The 23,752-nt window shown below is 40.3% G+C and overlaps 1 protein-coding gene across 1 annotated transcript in view; it reads left to right on the top strand.

The window, feature by feature from the left end:
- Positions 1 to 23,752, top strand: part of LOC137378345 (E3 ubiquitin-protein ligase Itchy-like) — a 123,493-nt gene that overhangs the window by 61,420 nt on the left and 38,321 nt on the right. Inside the window, exons 5-12 of the mRNA XM_068048607.1 lie at positions 2,498 to 2,635; positions 5,721 to 5,781; positions 8,722 to 8,897; positions 11,925 to 12,120; positions 14,960 to 15,055; positions 16,558 to 16,732; positions 19,643 to 19,703; positions 19,889 to 19,973. Coding sequence (XP_067904708.1) covers positions 2,498 to 2,635; positions 5,721 to 5,781; positions 8,722 to 8,897; positions 11,925 to 12,120; positions 14,960 to 15,055; positions 16,558 to 16,732; positions 19,643 to 19,703; positions 19,889 to 19,973 — 988 coding nt within the window. The remainder of the gene's footprint in view (positions 1 to 2,497; positions 2,636 to 5,720; positions 5,782 to 8,721; positions 8,898 to 11,924; positions 12,121 to 14,959; positions 15,056 to 16,557; positions 16,733 to 19,642; positions 19,704 to 19,888; positions 19,974 to 23,752) is intronic.

Genomic DNA, 23,752 nt, shown 5'->3' with positions numbered 1-23,752 from the left:
TAGCTGGAATACACCAACTGGGCATTATCTGGGATGCTGGAGAATGGAGCACAACCAAGAAATATGTCACAAGTTTAAACTGCGTGAGGACAAGATTGCACAGGTGCGCCTATTCGTATTGTGTTCTGGAATCAATTGCATAATGTAAATAAGATGGATTTCTGAGCCTCATATTACATAAATGAGAATTGGAGCATTTTTTTTTTGTAATATGGCCCCATAATGAATAGTAAGAATGGGATATTTTGCCATTCCTCACAATGAAAATTCATTGTAAATGAGAATGGACTTGACTTATTTCGTCAGTGGTTGGTTGCATTTTACCTACTATGCAACATTCCCATTGTTTGTAACTGGGCACACTTCATGCATGTAGTGTCATATCCTTACTTTAAAAGTTTCTTTTTTAAGCTCAAACTTTTTGTTGTGTGTTCTGAAATGTTATTTATGTTAATACATAATTTCTCCTTCTCCACGATACCATGCTATCATCCAGCCTACTTCGGCAGTTGCTGAGTTACCACATGTATTTAGGAGTTTTAAAAAAATCATTCCAAAATAGGCTTAAATAGAAAATAAAAATATGTAGGACTGATTGGATGACTACAATCTACTTGTGGTTCAGATGCCCTAACTTAATTTAATTTTTTTCCTTTCTCCCTGTAGGTAATGACAATTCCATAGTTGCTGACAGCCTACCAGTACCTTGCCCAATTGACCAGTCTTCAGCTATGAGTGTCTAGAATGTGTCAGCAAGCTATTTTCCCCTGTATGGTTTCAGGCAGCTAAGCCTGTTTTTGCCAGACACCCATGCATACACACACATTGCCGAATAGGAATCAGGAGTTAAGATTATTGGTTGGCTCACCCATCCCAGAGATGCTGAAGCCAACTGTAGCATCTCTAGCCACTGTTGGTGGCAGTGCCTTCAGCTGCCTGGGCCCGAATCCCAGGAATTCCCTCCCTATGCCTTTTTGCTTCTCTCATTCTCTTCCCCCTTTAAACCCTCCTTAAAGCGTACCTTTTTGACCAAGCCTTTGATTACATGCTCCAATATCTCCTTATGTGGTTCGGTGTCAAATTTTGTTTGATAATGGTCCAGTGCAGAGCCCTGGGATATTTTGCTATGTTAAAGGTGCTTTATAAATGTTATATATTATATTCAACTCGTGCCAGCAGTCTCACCACAGCTCAACGATTGAACTTTACGTCGTCCCTGCTGTGTTTGGCTCAATGTCAAACTGCACAGTGTATTTACCCTTGGATCTATTCTTTTTGGCAGGTATCCTCTGAACCCTAAGATTAGATTATTGCTTTGATTTTTTTACTTTTATATGTTGCTAACTTTGTGTTTGTCTCCTGTTTTGGTTGTTCTATGTTGACAGCTGCTGTCAGTCCAGATTTACTGAATCTGTTGCATAATATTCACCCTAAAGTGTTAAAAGGGAAGGATTGTATACAAGGAGTACACTTTGTTCAAAGTGCTCTTTTTATAGAAGAAATTATTAACTTCAACAGAATTTTTACTGACTTTTTAAAAGATTGTTACCAGCACAAGACCCACAAAGTCACTGCGATTTTTCCTGTGTTCTCAGAGCAGCTCTATATTAAACAGACTGCAGCTTCACACTCTCTTAATTGCTGCTCCAGGAATCATGCTACCAGCTTGGCAATGTGCATTCCTAGCCAAGCAAGTGATGTGCTGTGGTCCCACCTCAGTCCAAATTCTACTAAATTTTCTTTATACAATGGGGAGAGACTTGGATCACTAAGAGGCTCCTCCTAGCCTTTCCTTCCAAAGTTGCAATAGCATCCCTGTAGTCACGTAATAATGGCTGGCTGGGAATAATTACAAAGCAGTCAAAATGTTTCCCCTTACTGGGGCATCTAGAACACAGGGGTCACAGTCTCAGAATAAGGAGCCATTTAGGACAGAGATGAGATGAAATTTCTTCATTCAAATGTTTGTGAATCCTGATAATTCTCTACCCTAGAGAGCTGTGGACACTCAGTCAAGACAGAGGTCGATAGATTTTTGGGTACTAAAGGAATTAAGGGATCTAGCGATAGTGCAGGAAGGTGGAGTTGAGTTAAAAGATCATGTTGAATGTTGGAGCAGGCTTGAAGGACAATGTGGCCTACTCCAGCTCCTGTTTCTTGTTCTTGTGTTTCTAACTGAGTAAAATTTGAGCATTTTTAGCAGCTACCTGAAGTATAGTATCTAGTTACAGCCTTGAATTCATTTTATTGTATTTGTTTTTCTGTCTTTATGGTCCCTTTTTTTAATCAGCAGTGAATCTGATGGTGAACAATGGTGTGTTTGTGCATGATAACATTCCAATTGAATGATTAATTGTATGAAGCATTTTGCATCTCTGGTACGGCAGACCTATATAACATGCATTAGTGCAGTTGGTCTCGTGCAGAGAACAAATAATGAATTGTTCACAGTGTGGTGTCCCTCACTCAAATTTTGCTTCTAAATTCTTTTTTTCAGTTGATGATGTGGTCATAAAGTTACCACTCACCAATGAACGCGATATGTTGGACGGAGCCAGTGAACTTATTGTGTCCTTGGATGGGTTAACTGTAGATCCAGAAGTGTTAACTAATGGTGACACTACAGCTGCAAAAAGTATGTAAGAAAATTGGAATCCCATTTCACCAACATACATGTTCTGTGGATAATATGTTCCAATGATGTAATTGATTATGGGTCAAAGGTTGAACCTTTCAAACTACTTTGTCTATACCATTGTATGTGAGACTTTTGACAGCTTTGATAAGGTACAATATAAAGGCAAGTGTTAGTCTTTCTCGCTTGATTGCAGTTGGTCCTATTGTAGGATTGCTATAGTGGAATGTTAAAAAGACTGTTTTCAAATAGCCTGTCTGAAAAGACCAGCTGTATTTACGTGGATGCAATATTTGTCTCTGGGGTCAGACTAACTGTTACTGTGAAGGTTGCTAGCAATTATGTGATGCACTGACAGAAGAATGAGTGTTCCTGAACTTAAAGAAGTAATTCAAATACAAAGCGTTCTGTATCATTGACCGCTGTCAAAGTTCAAAGCGATAAAGTTATGGAGTCATTACAGGACAAAGAGGCTGTTCGGCCCATTGGGTTCATGCCGGCTCTTGGTAGAGCAATCCAATCGGTCACAGTCCCCGCTTTATCCCCGTATCCCTGCAAGTTTATTTCGCTCAAGTGCCCATCCAATTTCTTTTTCAAATCATTCATTGTCTACGCAGGCAACGCGTTCCAGGTGATTATCACTCGCTGCATAAAAAATCTCTTCCTTACATCCCCTCTGCATCTCTTGCCCAGAACTTTATATCTGTGTCCCCTAGACCTTGAACCATCAGCTAATGGGACCAACTTTTCTTTGTACATTTCTATCAAATGCCCCCCTTTCCCCTCATTGTCCTTTGGTCCAAGGAGAACAACCCCAGCTTCTCCAACCTAACCTTGTCACTGAAGTTCCTCATCCCTGGAACCAATCTGGTAAATCTCCTCTGCACCCTCTCAAGGACCCTCACATCCTTCCTGGCGTGTGATGACCAGAACTGAATGCAATACTCTGGTTGTGGCCTAAATAGGGCTTTATACAGGTTTAGCATAACTTGCCTGCTTTTGTACTCATACCTTTATTTATGAAGCCGAAGACCTTATATGTTTTGCCATCTACCTTCTCACAATGTCTTACCGCCTTCAAAGATCTATGCACGTGAATCCCCAGATCCATCTGTCCATGTACACTCTTTATTGCCTCTCCATATCCCTTCTACCAAAATGCATCACCTCATGCTTCTCTATATTAAATTCCACTGCCACTAGTCTTCCCATTCTGCTAGCCTATCTATGTCCTGTTGCAGTCGATTGGTATCAAAGAACAAAGAACAGTACAGCACAGGAACAGGCCATTTGGCCCTCCAAGCCTGCGCCGATCTTGATGCCTGCCTTCTGCACTTCCGGGGCCCATATCCCTCTATTCCCTTCCTATTCATGTATTTGTCAAGATGTCTCTTAAACGTCGCTATCGTATCTGCTTCCACCACCTCCCCTGGCAGCAAGTTCCAGGCACTCGCCACCCTCTGTGTATCGTCCTCATTGTCTGCCACACCTCCATTTGGTATGATTAGCAGATGTTTAAATTTTACTCTGTATTCCAATATCCAAGTTATTTTGCAGATATCAGAAAAAGCAGTGTGTGTGCCTGCATCCTAGGGAAAGATGCAGTCCTTTATTTGGGAAGTGAATGCAGCATAGCCCTGTGTTTCAAATATGTATAATTTAAAATATCCTTAAATGCAAATATCTGTGGCAGTTACTCCAGTAAAAGGAAACTGTAGCATAGTGGTTATGTTACTGAACCAGTAATCCAAAGGCCCAGACTAATGAACCAAAGACTCGTTCAAATTCCACCACGGCTGCTGAGGAATTTAAATTCAGTTAAACTAAATCTGGAATAAAATGCTAGTATAAGTAATGGTGGCCATGTAACTACCGGATTTTTTTATCGTAAAAATCCGGCTGGTTCTAATGTCTTTTCGACCTACCCAATCTGGCTTATATCTCACTCCAGACCCATAGCAATATGGTTGACTCTTAACTGTCCCCTGAAATGGCCTAGCAAGCCCCTCCATTGTGTTCAAGAAAGTGATTCACCACCACCTTCTCAAGCTCAATTATAATGGGCAATAATTGCTGGGCCTTTCCTGTGATGCCCACATCCCATGAATGAATTTTAAAAAACTTTGAAGTGTTTTGTAAAATCAATAACTCGGGTGTCAATGAGGCAGAGCCAGAATCAATGTTTCCTCTTAAGTTTTCTTGGTACTGAGCATCTACAAACACCTGACCCCTACTTTCTTGTCCATGAACACTTTACAATTTAATATGTCATGACTTACATTATGCCAGAAATTTCTCCCAAAAAACTGATGAAGTTGTGCGTAGCCTTTTTATTTGAAAGCTTGGTGCATTCCAGATTGTTGTGTGACCACTCACACACATTCATCTTGGAGGGAATATTGCCCAGATGATGTCTGTCCCCTTTAAAATACTCAAGTTTTTAGTTTGAAAATAAAATACAGGTTTCCTTTAACATTTTCAATGTCAGAGAGTTCAGTATGATATCGTGGATAACTACATATGTGCTTCTGCCTAGATTTATTTCTGACAAAAATAGGTAGATGGTAGGATGAAAAGACGTTTTAAATTTAACCACTTCATGTGGTGTGGTGAATGTGGAATGGACTGCCAAGGGGGTCAAATTGCGGAGAGCTGAATACCTGCTAAATGAGTGTATGAGAGCTATTTTCTGGACACTTTTTTAGACCACTAGATGCACCACATTTGTCCCATTCATCACTTTGTTCCCAAATGAAGAAAATAAAACTCCTGCCTACCTGAAAACGTTTTCCCTTTTTATGTACCCGTGTATTTTTTTTGAAGTTAATTTTTCTGTCAGCCTGCCCTTTTCCTGGTCGCCTCAGAACATGCACAAACTATTGGGAAGCCAGGTGATTTGAAAACCTCTTGAAACTAGTGATGTGTGAGGTGTATAAGGAGTAGCTTTGTGGTGATCTCCTGATGGAAAGGTAACTTGTGTCTGTGTGATAGCTGGCATGGACAGTGAGGTTGGAATCCATCCTTCTATTACTTCACTGCCAAACTCAGTTCTCGTAACTTCATTGTATTCTTTGATTTCTTTCAGGCAGCTCACTAAATGAGAGTTCCAGATGTGGCAGTGAGGCATGTGTATTAAACCCATCAAGGTAAGACCTGGCTATCTGAGTTCTTTTGTTCTCTTCAACAGCATACAGATCACATTCAGTTTTAAAGGCCATAATGATGACTCTGAGCCCTAAAGTTAAATTACAGTAACCTATGTATGTGAACCATTCCTTAATAGGGAACCTCATCATAGTTTAGTATCTATCCCAATGAAGCGGTAAAACCTGCTGCTGACATTCAATTATACCCAGTTTTATAGTAAAATTGGCAAATCTATGTTAGAATTGGCTCTAGTTTGCTTCAGTAAATAGTACAATTTCACAAAGTCCACCTTAAATTACTCTGAGTTTCCAAAAGTAAGCAGCAGCTTTGAGTTTCCCAACACTAAAAATTAAAGGTGGAAGCCAATCTCTGGTGGTCAAAAACCATGACTGTCGTCTGCCTGTAGTACCTATCCCCATTCCTTGTCTTCTGTCCCTCCGACACTGTACAGATTATTGAGACCCAAGCTAGGTGTCACCTAACTTTTTGACTTATATTTTCTTCTCTACTATTTTAATCTTAATGACCTGCACTATGGAGCTTGATTCTTCATGGGGGTTTCACAATTCAAAAGAAAAAAAAAAATCCCCTTTCTTCCCACTGGCTCTCATCCTGGCAATCAAAATGTGTTAAGTACCCTGACTTCTCTGTTTTTCGTATAAAATAGTCCAAGCACAAAAAAGTATGCTTGGTGCATGTAGAAATTTTTCATGTGCCTTAATACCTGCTTGAACTGGTAGTGACAGGTGCGGTAGGATGTCACTAATGTTGTCCATATTTATGCTGTCATGGCCATTACTGATGAAACCACCCAATGGTATAAATGGGGTGGGTTAAACTGTGAATTACAAATTAGAAATAAAGTCTTCAGACACTTAGAGTAGCCATTGCATTACCAGTTGGAGGTTATAGTACTGTATACAACCAGCCCTATTTTCCATTCTTTGGTTCTGTTAAAGTGTGGTTTTGCACAAATTAATTTTTGCGGCATATTTTGATTTCACCAAAATTATTGTGATGAGAAACTAGAGGAAGCTAATAGATTAAAAGCATGTGGGGATTGGTCATACGAATTAGGAGAAGGCCACTCGGACCCTCGACAAAATCATGGCTGACCTGATTGTAAGCTCAACTCCACATTCCCGCCTATCCCGTAACCTTTCACCCCCCACCCCTTTGTTACGACTAGGTGAGAAAGGTGTCTAGGGGTCCCTTTCAGCCTTCACCTGGTCTTACTGTAACAGGGTTTAATTTTAAACATACTGTGTTTTGAGCTCCCCCTTGGTGAATCCTTGTTCATGGCTTTTCAATTATAAGGCAAAGAAATGAGCACAAGCAGGCTTTCTTAGGTTTAAAGAAGAAAAGTGAAATTTATTAAACCTTAAACTCTAATTCGGTTAACGCCTACGGATGCACGACGCACCCACACTAGCATGCATATACGGTACATACATGCAGATAGGGACAGAAAAGAGCAGAAGAAAAATAAAGTGGAGAGGTTTGAGGAAATATCTGAAGAGCTTCTTGTTACTGTGCTTCGAGCTCACTGTAGAGTCCTCTTGTAGGTAGTTCTTGCTTGTAGGTAATTCTTGCTTTTTGTTGGGGCCCAGTATTATTCTTAATCCTTGTTCACTGTAGGAGACTTTTCTCTCTTGGGGTTCATGTGTCTTCAGCAGTTTCCAAAGCTGGTGAGAAAGAGATGGGAGCAGACAGGCGAGAGATGTTCTTAATCCAGGAGCTTTCTGTCTTCAAACACACTGTTTCTCCAATTTAAAACTCTCAGTTCAAAACTCTGCAACAGCCAGTTAGTCATGTGACTAAACTGGTCTGACCACTTCCGTTCTGTATTGGGAGCAGGGACTGGTCCCTTTGTTCCAACGCTGTCTGTTGGTATGCAAAAACATCTTTCTGGCTAGAGGCCTAGCAATTCCTTGTAATAGGCCGCCTTTTCTTCCCAGCAACAATTTGAAGTTTAATGTCCATGTGGTGAAATTAATGTGCTTCATTCTTGGCAGATGAGGGCCTGCATGACACCCTTGCTTATTAAGAATCTATCTACCTCTGCCTTTAAATATTCAAAGATTCTGCTTCCACTGCCTTTTGAGGAAGAGTTCCAAAGACACTCAACCCTCAGGGAAAATAATTCTCCTCAACTTTGTCTTAAATGGATGACCCCTTAATTTTAAACAGTGACCCCTAGTTCTAGAATCTTCCACAAGAGGAAACATCCTTTCTGCATCCACCCTGTCAAGACCCCTCAGAATCTTTTATGTTTCAATCAAGTCGCCTTTTACTGTTCTAAACTCCAGCAGATATAAGCCTAGCCTGTCCAACCTTTCCTCATAAGACAACTCACCCATTCCAGGTGTTAGTCTTGTAAACTTTCTCTGAACTACTTCCAATGCATTTACATAAATAAGGAGTCATAAACATTAGATTTTAAAACTAATCTCATAATGGATCTGTCATTAGAATAATTTCTCATCATGTTAAGCATTGTATTGTCAATATTTTTTTAAAGCTGTATTTCCTCCAAATTTTTACCTTAATTTGAAAGTTGTTTCCCAAACTTGGAAAAAGTATCTATCACTTTAATTACTGAGAGCCATCAGTGTAACAGTTGTTGTGAATGTAAGTGATCCCCTATTGGAATCAGATCTTGTAAGAATTACAAAAGGTGTAAGAGCTAATATTGTATATTAAAAAAAGAGAAGATGAGCATTCTTGTCTCATCCTCTGCTCATTCTTGAAGAACTTCTCACAAGGCCCTCTCGGATGGTATGTTAATTATGCAGATGATTTAGAAAGTTCCCTTTATTTCACTTCAGTTGCAACATCTAATTGCTCTTGAAGGTTTGGCATTGGAAATGTCAGTTGGGTTCCATTTCATTCCACTGATGTGCCACGAATTCTGATCAGAGCTGTATGATCTCTTCTAGTACAAATGGAGATGCCATCTCTCAAGACGGCTCAGTGGAAACAAGGTCTGCTGACGAATGTAATATGAATGGCAGAAATACTCCATCATCTTCTCCAAAATTGTCAAAGCCAGTGAGACCTCCAAGACCCTCACGACCTCCACCTGCGATCCCATCCAGACCTGCCAGTATAGCAGGTACATCACAGAAGTGAATTGACCCTTTGGGGACAGAGGGTCATTCCTGCCATAAAACAGAATTTGTAAGATGTAGTGCCTTTCATGAGTTTGGGGTGTTCCTAAGCACTTGAAGTAATTTTGAATTGAGGTCACTCAAACCTCTTCATCTGTCCACCGCTCCGTTTTTAAGATGCTGTTTAAAATCTACCTCTTTAACCAAGTTTTTGGTCTCCTGTCTCCTCCTTTGGCTCTTTCAATTTTTGTCTGCTTATGCTCCCATGAAAAGTCTCAGACATTTTATACATTAAAGGTGCTATACAAATGCAAGTTGTTCTAGTTTTAGACCCTCTGGCCTTGGGTATATTTTAAAAATATGTTTGTTTAAATTTTATTTCTGACTCTTAGTTGTCATACTCCGACATCCTCACAGTCCTTCCTACAGGCCTCAGCTCCGTTGAGCTTGGGCTTGTACTACTGTATTGCAATATATACAAATATATACTTTCAATTTTTGACCCTCTGGCCTCTGTAGGAAGCCTTTAAAATATTTGTACTTTTAAAATATTTGTACTTTTAAAATTCTGGCTTTGGCCATCAAGCCATTCTCCCACCACCTTCATGTAAAGTGGAGGAGCAACTGGAAACCATCCTAAACCCAAGCTGTTTAATACTATATCCTTTACTATAGTTTCCAGTTTAGAAAAAAAAATTGCCATTTATTTGAACCGGAAATAAATGTTTAACGCAAGTTAGAAGTAAGCTTGGGAATGGCTATTCTGGTGTCATTGCTTTGGCGAGCCAGAGGGAGTTTCAGTAGACAAAATGTGAACAGAAAATCACGTCATCCATCTCGGGAACATAATGGTGTAGAACTTGTCAAAGTGCATTCAGTAATTTTTTGCAGCATCTAAATGCATGTTTCTTTTAAACCCGAGGCAATACTTATGATTTAATTCTGTTTCTATGTTTGTTTCGGGAAGGGGTTATAATGTTAGTTTCCATCAATCCATCAATATTTAAATCTTTCCAATTTATGTTCCTGTCGTTGTTTTTCCCTCATCAGTGTTTGATTATGTTTTATGTGTTACTACAATAGTGTTGGGGTGAACTATTTGCATTATACCATCCTACATAACAGTAAATAAACATCAGAGTTCAATTTGAGGTGTCCCAGCTGATCAATCGGTCTGTTTCTAAAGTTAATAGCGCTGTACTGAGGAGCAGCTTTTGTGTTCCTGTCAGCTAAAGAAATGTTGACATATTCTGAAACAGAAGGCAGAGCTGATGGGTGACTTTTACTCCTGGCCCATTTTTGCATGCAAGAGGTTACCCGCTTATGTTTCTCTATTTGATATTCCTTAAAATTCTGAAATGTTACTTTTAATTGCTTAAAACAGTTACATTTTGACATTTTCTAATTACTTTTTTTTTAAATCTCAATTTTAATTTTCAATCATTTTTTGAATACTCCTTTTATATTGGTTGCCACAGGAGGGGAAAAGTACTTTACAGCTTGTTTAAAACTTGACATCTTCCTAGTATTGCTTCTAATCCTAACTTATATTCAGGATTCTAAACAGTCTACTCCGTTGTGCATTTATCATTACTTACAAAACTGCTTTTAAAAATTATAAATATTCCTGCACTCCATTTTAATTTTCACCCAAGGCTTTTTTAAAAACTGGCTTATCCTCAAGCATGGGATTGTTTTGTAAAATGGGCACACTGAAAACTATCTACTATAGCAACATGCATTTATATAGTGCTTTTAACACTGAAAAATATCCCATGGCACTTCACTGGCATTGGGGATGGGGGTGGGCAGGGTGAGGTAGGGGAAATATTAGGAAGGGCGATCAAAAGCTTTATCTAAGAAGTGAATTTTAAGAAGGGTTTTAAAAGAGAAGAGGGAACTATCAAGACAGAGGGGTCCATTTCTATAAAGTATTCATCATTGCTAACTTATGCATTATTTATATTGCTGAGGATTAGTGGTTCAGTTCCTCTTTGTCATTAGAACACACGAAATAATTAATCTTTGAAGTAGTTATGTACTTCAGATTTCCTGTATAGTGTTTCATACCAGCAACTCTGATTTTTAATGCTGAATTAACTTGGCTGCTATCATCCCTCTGTGCCAGCTATTCTTCAAGCCCTTCGTTATGATCAAAACCTAATGCTTGTGCATCATTCAAATGAGCAATTAAGCGCCCTCCTTTATTGAACCATGCTAAGAGAAATGATGTGAAGTTAGGTTACATGAAAACTGCTGTAAAGGAGACTGGGATGGAAGTTACCAATTAGTAGTTTATCATCCTGTTGGTGGATCTGCTACCAGAATGCAGATATACAGTTTTCAGTAACCAGAAGACAGAACTCTTGAGCAAAACAAACTGTAAAATTCTTTAGAATTTCCTAATAAATTAATCTTAGTGATTTTTTTCTTGTCCTTTACAACCACCTCATATGTAGATAGAACATTCAGTGTATTTCCAATTTATATTTTTATCTCTGAATTCCAGCATTTGCAGTTTCTTTCCTTTTTCAGATTAGAATTCAGGCAGCTTTTAAAACATTTGTCATCATATTAAGTTTGAAAACAGTATGCTTTTATATCAAGTCGTGTGCCTCCCCAAGGAGAAATAAATACAGCGCTATAGTGAGAGATACAATATAGGTTGAAAATTTAGGTTTTGAGACTTTTGAAAGTGGAGAGAGTAGTAACAAGGCAGAGGCGATTAGGAAGCAAACTCCACAGGGTTAGAGACAACTTGAAGCTGCTTCATTTTTTGGAGCAGCAGAAGAGTGGGGATTCAGAGAAGTTAAGAATTGGAGGACCGAAGGGTGTGAGCTGCGATGTAGAGCTGGAAGAGATTGCAGAAGTGTTGAGTCTGTTTGCACTTCCAACCATGAAAAGCTGTTAAGAATTGTAACAAAGATTTACTCATCAGGAAATGACTAGCAATGAAATACACCACTGGGTGATGTATAATATTTGTCACTTGCACAAATCTTACTAATTCTCGACTCTCCTGTTGCCAACAGGCTGTGAAAATGGACATTCAGCTCCCTTGGAGAATGGCCCTTCTTCTATCCCATCTACGACCAACACTGTGCCTGCAGCTGTAGTAACAAGTGAACCAGATTCAAAACCCAGTAATGGCGCAGCACCACCAGCTGCATCCATTTCTCCTGGTGACCGCGGGTTAAATACAGTGAACAAGGGTCCACTGCCACCTGGGTAATGCTGCTTTTTAAAAAAATGATGCATTTAATATTATATTTAAAGAATAGACAATACCTCAGTACAACTGTGAGAAAGATTTATAGTTTGACAGAGCAGCCCAGGTCAGATTTATAGTTGCCAAGGTGATGTATTTCCATTATCTGAGCTCCAAGTAGATTTATTGTTGCTTTTGTTTCTTATGATCTCCATGCAGCAAGGTGTACTGAACATGTACTTCATGTGACAAACCAAGATGACAATTTGAACGGGTTCTTGATCTTTTGATTTACGATACAATTTTGTACAAATATATTTAATACAAACTAAATTTGATGAGCAAAATAAAAATCAGAATTCTAACCTGTGTATAAATATTTAATAGGGGTAGTTCCATTCTTCCAGGCTCGCCCCCATTGGTACCTGTACTGATTATTTTTATTTACTCCTTGAGAGATCCATCCCTCTGCTTCTTACTGCCCCTAGATAAATTTAATCTGGAAGCGTTTATTGATTCTGAAAGGTAGTTTCTATTTATGTACAACTCCAGCGAATGGAAATATTGATGGTTGAAAATCTAAGCAGAAATCACTTGCATGCCGTAAGAGTTGTGTGCAAATGGCGTTGTTGAATTTCATGTTGAAGGCTCTGTATAGAAACAGGGACTTGTGGACATTTGTATCAGTCCACATTGCATGGGTGAGGTTGGTCTGTTTTTAAATGTGATAACTAGTGGCAGGAAAGCAGTTTTGTAGGATGGAACAAAATGGGTACTCTGGCTAGGTGCAATTACTGAACATAATTGGGAATACACTCAGGAGCATTTTGGTCTTATCCATTCTGATGAAGGGTCACTGACCTGAAACATTAACTCTGCTTCTCTCTTCACAGATGCTGCCAGACCTGCTGAGTATTTCCAGCATTTCATGTTTGTGTTGGTCTTATCCATGTTTGTTTATTGTATTCACTAAGATGAATCATACAGCACATAGTGTATTTAATTATGATTTTTGTAAACTTAAGTCAAATTTTCAGAGCTTAAATTCCAGCATCCCAAATCTACTTGTGCGTGGGCTATTCACCCCCATGCCCCACCTACCCTCAGCAGTTCTTAAATATTTGTGACGTGAGAAGACTTGTATTTATAATGTATCTTATCACATTACTAATTTTAAAACATTTCATGCATAACACATCATTTTGAAGTGCAATAAGTGTTGTATGGGCAGCGGCATAGAATGATACAGTGCATAATGAGGCCATTCAGCCCATCATGCCTGTGCTATTTGGTAGAGCTGTCCAATTAGTCCCATTCCCCTGTTATACCCCGTAGCCCAGCACATTTTTTCCCTTCAAGTTTTTATCCAATTCTTTAATGTTACTATTGAATCTACTGTTTCTACAACCCTTGCATGCAGTGCATCCCAGGTCATAACAATTCACTATTTTTAAAAAAAGTTTTCGTCACATTTCCTTTTGCCAACTACTTTAAAATTTGTGTCTTCTGGTTACTGACCCTTCTGCCACTGGAAGTAGTTTCTCCTTTTTTATCAAAACCATTCATAATTTTGAACACATCTATCTCATTTCCCCTTAACCTTCTCTGCTCTAGGGAGAATAACTCCTGCTTCTTCAGTCTTCCCACATAACTAAAGACCCTCATCTCTGGTAGCATTCTAGTAAATCTCCTCTGCACCCTCTCCAAAGCCTTGACATTCTTTTCTAACGTGTGGTGTCTAGACTTGGACACAGTACTCCAGTTGGGCCCTAACCAATGTTTTATAAATATTTAGCGCAACCTCTTGCTTTCATACTCCATGCCTCTATTAATAAATCCAAGGATCCCATATGCTAAAATGTTTCTACATTTTCTAAATATTCTAAATATCTGAAGAGGAGAAATGTATAGGGATGTAGGGACAGGGAGGGAAGTGGCAGTCCGTGAATCGCTCCTTAGGAGGGCCAGCATGGACACAATGGGTTGAATGGCCTTTTGTGCTATAACGATTCTATGCTTTACTAACAGCCTTCTCAACTTGTCCTGCCACCTTCAAAGATTTGTGTACATGCACCCCCAGATCTCTGATCTTGCAATCTCTTTTTAAAATTGTACCATTTAGTTCATATTCTCTCTCCTCATCCATCCTACCAAAATGTATCACTTCACACTTCTCTCAATACCTGCATTAAAGGATAAGTAGCATTGAAAAGTCAAAGAAACTATTGATCACTATGAAATTTCACAACAGAGGTCATGATTAGTTCTTTTTAAGATGAATCAGCACATTGAAATATCTCTTTTTGCTCCGGAAATGTTGATGCAGGTCAGTAATTCGTTCCAATTTTGTAGGTCTGAAGCATTCGGTTTTCCTTTAGAAATGAACTTTATTCAAGGCGAAAACCTTTTGTGTTCTGAATTGCCGCTCAACTATAAATGTGGTCAAAGAAGAAAGCTAGTTTTTAATACTGGTCTTATTCCTGGACTTCATACTTCAGAATTGCCTTTAACTGGGTGCAGGGAATACATTTTGTGTAAAATTTCCCTCCATGGCCATTAGTACCACGGCTCCACATCAGTACACGGGTAAAGGCCCCCAGTGGGACCCGACGACGTGTCGGGTTCAAGTCAGGTCGCACTTCTGGGTCCGGCATTCGGGCTCGGTCGGGTTTTCTTTGCAGACCTTTAACTCGCATACAAGGCTATCCAACAGGGCATTTCAGTGCTTTAAATGCAGGCAGCAGTCCCCTGTAATGATACTGGGGGTGTTCGGAGGGTGGGGGGAAGAGAAATTTAACATGTTTGTTCATGTGCTGCTTCTCGCTGTTAGTTTAACAATATTTTATTTCCTTTCAATAGCTGGGAGCAGCGGATGGATCAGCACGGCAGATTGTATTTTGTAGATCATATTGAAAAACGAACAACATGGGAAAGACCACAGCCGTTGCCTCCAGGGTAAGTCAGATAATATGTTGACTTGGGATGTTCATCAGTAAGTGCTGTTCTTGACTAAGTACTTTTCAGATCTATCAGTTTTCTTTACTAGCTGGTAATGATGCAGAAAATGTGATGGCAATGACTAAAAGAATTAATTGCTGATGACTTCTACAATATAGATGCTTCAAGCACAATTGTTCAGCCTTTAGGTAGTGTTTTCTTTGCAGAACTTTCAATGGAAAGTGCAAACTTAAGATAAAATAATACATTTATTTTTCATAACTTTTCTGTCCCTCGGCTGTAAGGCATACAGTTTGATCAGCCCATCAGTAACACCTACGAGTGTTCAAATGAGTAATCTGGTGAAAAAAATTTGTCAGGTACAACTCAATCTTTTCCCCCAAGGGAGATCACTGTATAGTGATTAATGAGTATACTGATTCTCCCTTCCTTTAAACCCTCAGCGTTGTGGCCTAAACCAGTATCTTTTCCTCATCCTAGCTGATAATGGGTAACTCAACATAGTCCCGGGATTGAATCTGGGGCCTTCCTCAGCTGTATGGTTCAGAGGCAAAGTACTTTACTTCTGAGCCATTGGACCAGCCTGGTTTATCATTTCTGTTAGTGATGTTTATTTCTGAATTATTAGAGCATATTCGTCTGTAACTAGTATAAAAGTCCCCATGCCGCTCGCTAATTCTAGGCCATGTAACCAGTTATTTTTCATAATTGTTGTTCAAGATACAGCAGTCTCAAATATTGCTTTTTTAAATAGATTTTGATTTCTTTATACACCTCCTGCTTCATAGAATGATACATCACAGAAGGAGGCCATTCAGCCCACCATGCCTGTGTCCACACTAGTTTATATCATACACTAATTGCTTGTGATATGCATTATGGAATGTGTTTTAAAGTGACATTTTTGAAACACTGAGGAGAATTGAAGTAAGCATGGCAGCACTGTCAACCATATTTTCCAGTCCTATTCTTAAAAGTCCAAACCATTCAACGCGAACCACTAAGCTCTTCTGTGAAGATTGCTCCGTTTAAACTCCAAGCAAAAGCAATATAGACATTAAGCATCATTCCCTACCTTTCTGAGGTTTCTCTGCTTATTATCCTTCCATTAGACCACAGGTAAAGCCTGCCCTTCCAGGGCGGCGCTTCAGTGTGTGGCTTTAATCCCTAACTATAAATTAGCATGGTTGCCTGGATGAGAGCTGTTCATCCTATTTCTCCTCCACCAGCTGACTTACTTGAAGGCATGTCTCTTATCTCTGCAGGGCCAACAGCTAACTGCTATGATGTGTCACTGTCAGGATATGCTAGCTTGAGCTAATTTCACTTCACACAATACATAGTGCCTATGTCAAGCAACACAATAGCCATTGAAATACTATTGCCACTAAAACGTACTTCACAATTGGAAATATGGGGCTTGCTGTTCAGCAATTCTTTAGTGCTGCTGGAATGAGTTACTGTCATTAATCACTTCCTCTTCACTTCTTTCCTGATAGCTGGGAGCGGAGGGTTGACGAGAGGCACAGGATTTACTACGTTGACCACATTACCAGGACGACCACATGGCAGCGGCCCACGGTAGAGTCGGTCAGGAATTTTGAGCAGTGGCAGTCGCAGAGAAATCAGCTTCAGGGAGCCATGCAGCAGTTCAACCAGAGATTTATTTATTCGGTAATTAACTTACTGAGCTACTTTTTGTACCTTTTTAAAGAGGACAACTGAAAATCCGGTGTATAGAAAACCAGCTTTGTGATTTTAGCACCTGTTGAAGGAAGGTGCCCACCTCAATCAAATCACTTGTTTTAATTTTCCTAGCATATCTAATACACTTTTTCACTTTGTTGTTTTACTTGTGTATATGTGTGTTTATTTAGTTTAGAGATACAGCATTGAAACAGGCCCTTCGGCCCACCGAGTCTGTGCCGACCATCAACCACCCATTTATACTAATCCTATATTCCCTACCACATCCCCACCTGTCCCTATATTTCCATACCACCTACCTATACTAGGGGCAATTTATATTTAATGGCCAATTTACCTATCAACCTGCAAGTCTTTGGCATGTGGGAGGAAACCGGAGCACCCGGAGGAAACCTACGCAAACACGGAGAACTTGCAAACTCCACACAGGCAGTACCCAGAATTGAACCCGGGTCGCTGGAGCTGTGAGGCTGCGGTGCTAACTACTGCGCCACTGTGCGTTTGAATTAGTGGAACCTCAATTAACTGCAAGCGTTTTGAGGAAGTCAGGCTCCATTTTCCATAACTCAACTAAAATTCAATTGTGTTAATTCATTTCTCCACAAACTCTGGTTCCTTGATCAAACTGGATAAGTAATTTATCTGGATGTCCAATTCTTGTAGAATTTACTATTCAAGCAGCTGATATTTAACTTTGGTGCTTGAAGATAGCAACAACTAAACTATCATCGTTATTTTTCTATGAGTTGTTTTTACATGGAAAAACAAAGATCTTAATCTGCATTTATGGAAACTTTGATCTTATGATCTACTTAGATTATAAAATCAGTCAGTTCCTATAATCTGTTAGTATGAACGTGGGCATTGGCCTTTGACCTCGTCAGCAGAGTGGCCTCTTCAGACTACTAGAAAAGATTGGATGTCCACCAAAGCTCATTCCATGACAATATGAAAGGCACAATTCAACATGGTGGCTCATCAGACCCCTTTCCGGTCCTGAGTGGCGTGAAACAGGGCTGTGTTCTCGCACCCACACTTTTTGGGATTTTCTTCTCCCTGCTGCTTTCACATGTATTCAAGTTCTCTGAAGAAGGAATTTTCCTCCACACAAGATCAGGGGGCTGGTTGTTCAACCTTACCCGTCTAATAGCGAAGTCCAAAGTACGGAAAGTCCTCATCAGGGAACTCCTCTTTGCTGACGATGCTGTTTTAACATCTCACACTGAAGAGTGCCTGCAGAGTCTCATCGACAAGTTTGCGGCTGCCTGCAATGAATTTGGCCTAACCATCAGCCTCAAGAAAACGAACATCATGGGGGCAGGACGTCAGAAATGCTCCATCCATCAATATTGGCGACTACGTTCTGGAAGTGGTTCAAGAGTTCACCTACCTAGGCTCAACTATCACCAGTAACCTGTCTGTAGATGCAGAAATCAACAAGCGCATGGGAAAGGCTTCCACTGCTATGTCCAGACTGGCCAAGAGAGTGTGAGAAAATGGCGCACTGACACGGAACACAAAAGTCCGAGTGTATCAAGCCTGTGTCCTCAGTACCTTGCTCTATGGCAGCGAGGCCTGGCCAACATATGTCAGCCAAGAGCGACGTCTCAATTCATTCCATCTTCGCTGCCTCCGGAGAATACTTGGCATCAGGTGGCAGGACCATATCTCCAACACAGAAGTCCTCAATGCGGCCAACATCCCCAGCTTATACACACTACTGAGTCAGCGGCGCTTGAGATGGCTTGGCCATGTGAGCCGCATGGAAGATGGCAGGATCGCCAAAGACACATTGTACAGCGAGCTCGCCACTGGTATCAGACCCACCGGCTGTCCATGTCTCCGCTTTAAAGACGTCTGCAAACGCAACATGAAATCCTGTGTCATTGATCACAAGTTGTGGGAGTCAGTTGCCAGCGTTCGCCAGAGCTGGCGGGCAGCCATAAAGGCAAAGGCGGGGCTAAAGTGTGGCAAGTCGAAGAGACTTAGCAGTTGGCAGGAAAAAAGACAGAGGCGCAAGGGGAGAGCCAACTGTGTAACAGCCCCGACAAACAAATTTTTCTGCAGCACCTGTGGAAGAGCCTGTCACTCTAGAATTGGCCTTTATAGCCACTCCAGGCGCTGCTCCACGCACCACTGACCACCTCCAGGTGCTTACCCATTGTCTCTCGAAATAAGGAGGCCAAAGAAGATGAACGTGGGCATTGGCCATTCCACTTTAAGTTTATTTTGTCTTTATCTCACCTTCCCTTTGGGTCTTAATATGCCACACATAGTCTTCCTCAGCTAATGGGGTTAGTAGGCAGTCTGTTCTCTTACCCTCCTCTCCCCCCCCCCCCCCACCCCCCAAAGTGCTGGTGCAACACTGTAGTTGGCGTGGTGGAATAAACCAGGGTGACCTCATTTTATGCATTTAAAATGTTGTTTCCTCCTTATGAGGAAACCTGTCATTCCACTCAGGACTCGGGGCCGCCTCAGAAAACACAACTGAAATTACTAACTTCATGTGAGAGGAAATTGGTTTGAATCATTTGAATTACAATCAAATAAAATACTTTAATGTTTCAGAGGTAGGTAGAGGAGGCATGTGGTTTATCAGCAACTCATTTACATGTAGCCAGACCAGTTTACCATTTTGCAAAGGAAAAGAGACTTGCTTAGAGTTGTCCTCCTGCAGGACTTTTACCCATCTGCCCCTTCTCCATTCCCTCAGTTTGGCATCTAAGGCACAGTGTTGTTCAGTTCTAGGTGACCTGTTAAGACACACTTGTAATAGCTTCCATTTGCCATTTTTACTCAATGGTGTGTGTGGCTACTTTCTTGGCATAAACCACATTTTTAAAAAACATTCCTGATTGCTGATGTTTTCACTTTCAGTATCCTGAGCAGCTGGTGCCAGCAGAATTTGACCCGCTTGGCCCATTGCCAACTGGATGGGGTAAGTAAGGCTGAAGCATACATAAATGGAAAAATTATGCGCATTGCTTTTCAAATCATTGATTAGTAACACAGCATGTGACCCAGTTAGGTTTAAAGCTTTTTGGAGATTATTTCTATTCATAAAAAGCACAGAATGCTACCAATTTTACTAATTAAAAAAAAATCTTCATGTCATTCTTGTAGAAAAGAGAACAGACAGCAATGGTAGAATGTATTTTGTAAACCACTTAACACGTACCACTCAGTGGGAGGATCCTAGGACCGAAGGGTGAGTGCATTTGAATAATACTATAATATACTGGCTATTGTATACAGTTAAATAAATACAGTATGATGGATACCAAAGCGTGAGTACAAAAAAGTCTAATCATTGGGTTCACAATTTACAGGCGATTTGCGGTCTGGTGAATATTTAAAAAAAAAAAATCTTTGTTCAAAATTTAGGGTGGAAGCATAACAAATACAAAACAGCATGATATAGTACTTTGGCATTTCAATACCAGTCAACAGTGAATGCTTAATACCCAAGTACTCTAACAGTAAACCATACCAAAAATTGGACTAAATATATGGTATACTTGGTCTCCTCACATAGCGGGGGGTATTGAGGTATAGGGAAGGATGTGGGCATGAGGGAACAACAACACAAGTTTAACTCGCAGTCTAAAACACCTTGATTACCTCAAAAAAGAGTTGGATCTGTATAGACTCAGACAATTTCATCAAGGTTTATAAAATAATGGGAGGATTGTGTTCATGTGACCCAGTTATTCACCCGCCCACCATCTCCCCCCACCCCCCCCCCCCCCCCAAAACACCCTCCCCTCCCCAATCTACCCTGCAACCCATCCAGTTGAATCGGGTTAGGCAGATCTTTATTCAGAGAATGGTGGACCTGTGGAAGAGGTTGTCTGCTTGTGGTGGTGAATGTTGATTCGCTGTAATCCTTCAGTAGACAGCTGGACCTGTTTCTGACTAGCGCAAAGTTCACCTCAAAGGAGGTAGGTACCCTATAATAAATCAGGGTCGATGTGATCTCTTGGATTAGTTTTGATTGCTTAAAGAGATCAGAAAGGAATTTTCCAGATTTTTTCCCCTAAATGGTCTGAGGTTTAACTCTTCTTTTTGCCCCTCCTGGATTATTACATGGCTGTGAATGGGTAGGGAAGATTGATCATGATGGATAGAACATTGCAGCTATATAGGATAGGCTAGGTGAACTGTGTTAAAATCTCCGGTCAACCTGAAAGAAAAAGTTAGAGGGCTTCAAAACTGCCACCCACTGAATAGAAAGGAATCGTTTATAACTGCCCCAGTAACTTGCTGAGTAAATGTACTGCTTTATGTGCTACTTGGCCATACAAACCAAGAAGGTTTCAAGTTCAGCCCCTGGACCCTACTGAGTTACTGATTTCCAGCTGAGGCTGTAGTAGTTACTGTAATTCACCATAGCTCCCCAAGGTAGGTAGGGCGTGGAAAAATTTTTAATCTCTGTTGGGAAGCATACACACAGAGGTTTAGGTAGCATTGAGGCAAGGAGTTGAGATGTTTTACAAAACAATAGTTAGCTTGATGACTTGGCTACTCTGTATGAACCACAGTGAAGCAGGTCCTCCTCTTGATCAGAAGTGATGCACTGTCGTTGGCTCAAGTATCTGGGATAATCCAAGAATTCCTTGAATGTTTTAGTCAAATACTTCAATAAGGAGACCAGTTCTGGCAGCAGAAACATGTGGGAAATGCAGCAGGTCAGTCAGCATCTATTAACAAAAAAACAAAGGGCAACATTGCAGGCTAGCCCCTACATTTCTGAAGCAGGGCTCAACCACAGATGCTGTGTATTTCCAACTTTTTCTGTTTTGATTTCAGTGGTTGAATCTTTTTGCCATTCTGGAAGACAAATTCTTATTTGAAAGAAATCATTGATATACTGATCAGGACCAGAAGTCAAGCCAACCTCCAGAGAAACAATGACTTGCTTAACCTTTAAGGAGAGCAGTGTTGAGTGGAGTTTAATGTGCTTTGAAGCAAAAGGGGAGGGAGTGAGGAAACAAGACGCCCAGTCACTCTATTAAGCAATAGTTATTTCTTGAGCCTGAGAAATGCTATGGAACTCTATACACAAGCTTCCAGAAATTATGGATATGTGTGCCTTGACATTTTGAGCAGACCCTTGAGCTTTCAGGAAATGTGCACAGTAATGAAAAATGTTACGACTGAGGTGAGAGGAGTGCACTGTCTTTTCTAGTTCCACTTCTCCACAGGTCACAACATATATTTAAATGTTTGCCCAGTCACCGATGGGGTCAATCGTATATACTCTACTCTATCCCAGAATAAAATACATCAACCAGATCTCTTTAATAAACAACAAAACTATCAGATTATTATAAAACAAGACTTATCCATTAAAGAAGCAAAGCATTAACACAGATTGAAATATGAAAGTTCCCTTTTTACCTTAGCGCTCTCACTCTCACTCATTCACTCACTTTTTCTCTGCAGAGCTCTTTTACGGAAGTAAACAAAAAAAAAAATACTTTGGCCAAATACTTGTTAAATCTTGAAGAAAAAGAATGAGATACGTTGTGCCCCCAAATGGTATACAGTCTGGCATCCGAGTACACCTAGATGGGTCACTGGGATCTTTTATGAAGCAGTTCTTTTCAGGTGGTGTCATTGAGAATTAATCTAGCAAGCTTTCCAGGAGCTCCTCTGGAGAAACTCTGCATCGGGGGTTTTAGCTCCCACACACTTGATATACAGCATTTCACAGAGACAGGAGGAAGGAGGCAAGCTGGGTGCTTCCCTCTTGGCAGGTTGATCTCCAACTGCTTTCAACAACAGTCCACACCCCTGAACCAAAACAACATCTCAGAAGCGAAACTAACTCCTGATCCTCGTAAATTGTGACACATCACTTCTCTGTAAACATCTCCCCCAAGTCACCAAGCTTTCTGTGGTTTAGTAAGATTAAGGCATGTGATATCTCGTAAAGGTTTGTTTTCAAACAAGATCTCTGTGACTCTTGTTTAAAAAAAAACATCCATGGAGTCTTTTCAGTTTTTCCAAATAAACCAATGTCCATGATTCTACAATACGAATCCTCAAAACAAAATTAAAAGAAAGAAGCACTTTCATAACAAAAAGCTAAAACAGGAGAGCTCCTCCAAAGCTGCCAGAAGGCCCCAAGGTTAAATTGAAAGGGACCAGTTTGGAACTGGCAAATAACATCCAGTCCTTCTTGAAAAGGAAAGGTAACTGGTGCCATATCTGAAAGGTTTTCCCCTGCAAATGAATTCCTCCATCCAGCCCCCTGCTTGGCGATGGGTGGGGCAGCTATGGTTGAAGGTGGTAATGAACTCTTGTCATTGGGCATCTTGCTAAGGGCAAAAGTCAAAACGACAATTAGTGAGATGGCCGATATATCTTTGCCTATTTTAATGTTTAATTTCCTCCTCCCGTATGTGTTTATGGGCTGTCGATGGCTCGAGGTGCAATGCTAGCGAACTGTTCCACATCCTCAATATATTGACAGTGGAACGGACAGCTGTGGTGTTAACATAAGGACGTTAATATTTTTATGGTTTTTCTTTACACTATTACACTGATTACAGCACTGAAACCAAATACAAAGCATATAAATAAACAGTCATTATGTTGAAAGATATTGGGAATTGGCTAGCCCATGGTGCCATATCTTAGCAAGAAGTTGATGTATTTGGGAGAGAAGGGGGGAAACTGGTAGGTAATGGAAGAGAAATAGTATTGGGAAGAAGTGAGATGAAACCTGCAGTATTTGAGATGTTCAGATTTACATCTGTTTATAATCATCATTCAGATTTCCCATGTTAAGTTGCAGTCTTGTATGTCCATTGTTATCTGTGCTGCGTGAGAAATAGTTCATAAATAAAATGCTCTCAGAACTTAGATCATGAGTTGTCTTTAATTTGGGGATGTCTTGTGTATGTAATCTATAATTGTAACAGTTTCTGTTTAGGTACTTCATAAATTCTGCTACAATGACAAACCTGTGGTTGAATCTTT

Source organism: Heterodontus francisci, chromosome 16 (assembly GCF_036365525.1).
Source record: "Heterodontus francisci isolate sHetFra1 chromosome 16, sHetFra1.hap1, whole genome shotgun sequence".
In the NCBI taxonomy this organism is placed as follows: domain Eukaryota; kingdom Metazoa; phylum Chordata; class Chondrichthyes; order Heterodontiformes; family Heterodontidae; genus Heterodontus; species Heterodontus francisci.
The sequence above is the reverse complement of the archived record's forward strand: the minus strand, read 5'-3'. Positions and strand labels throughout refer to the sequence as shown.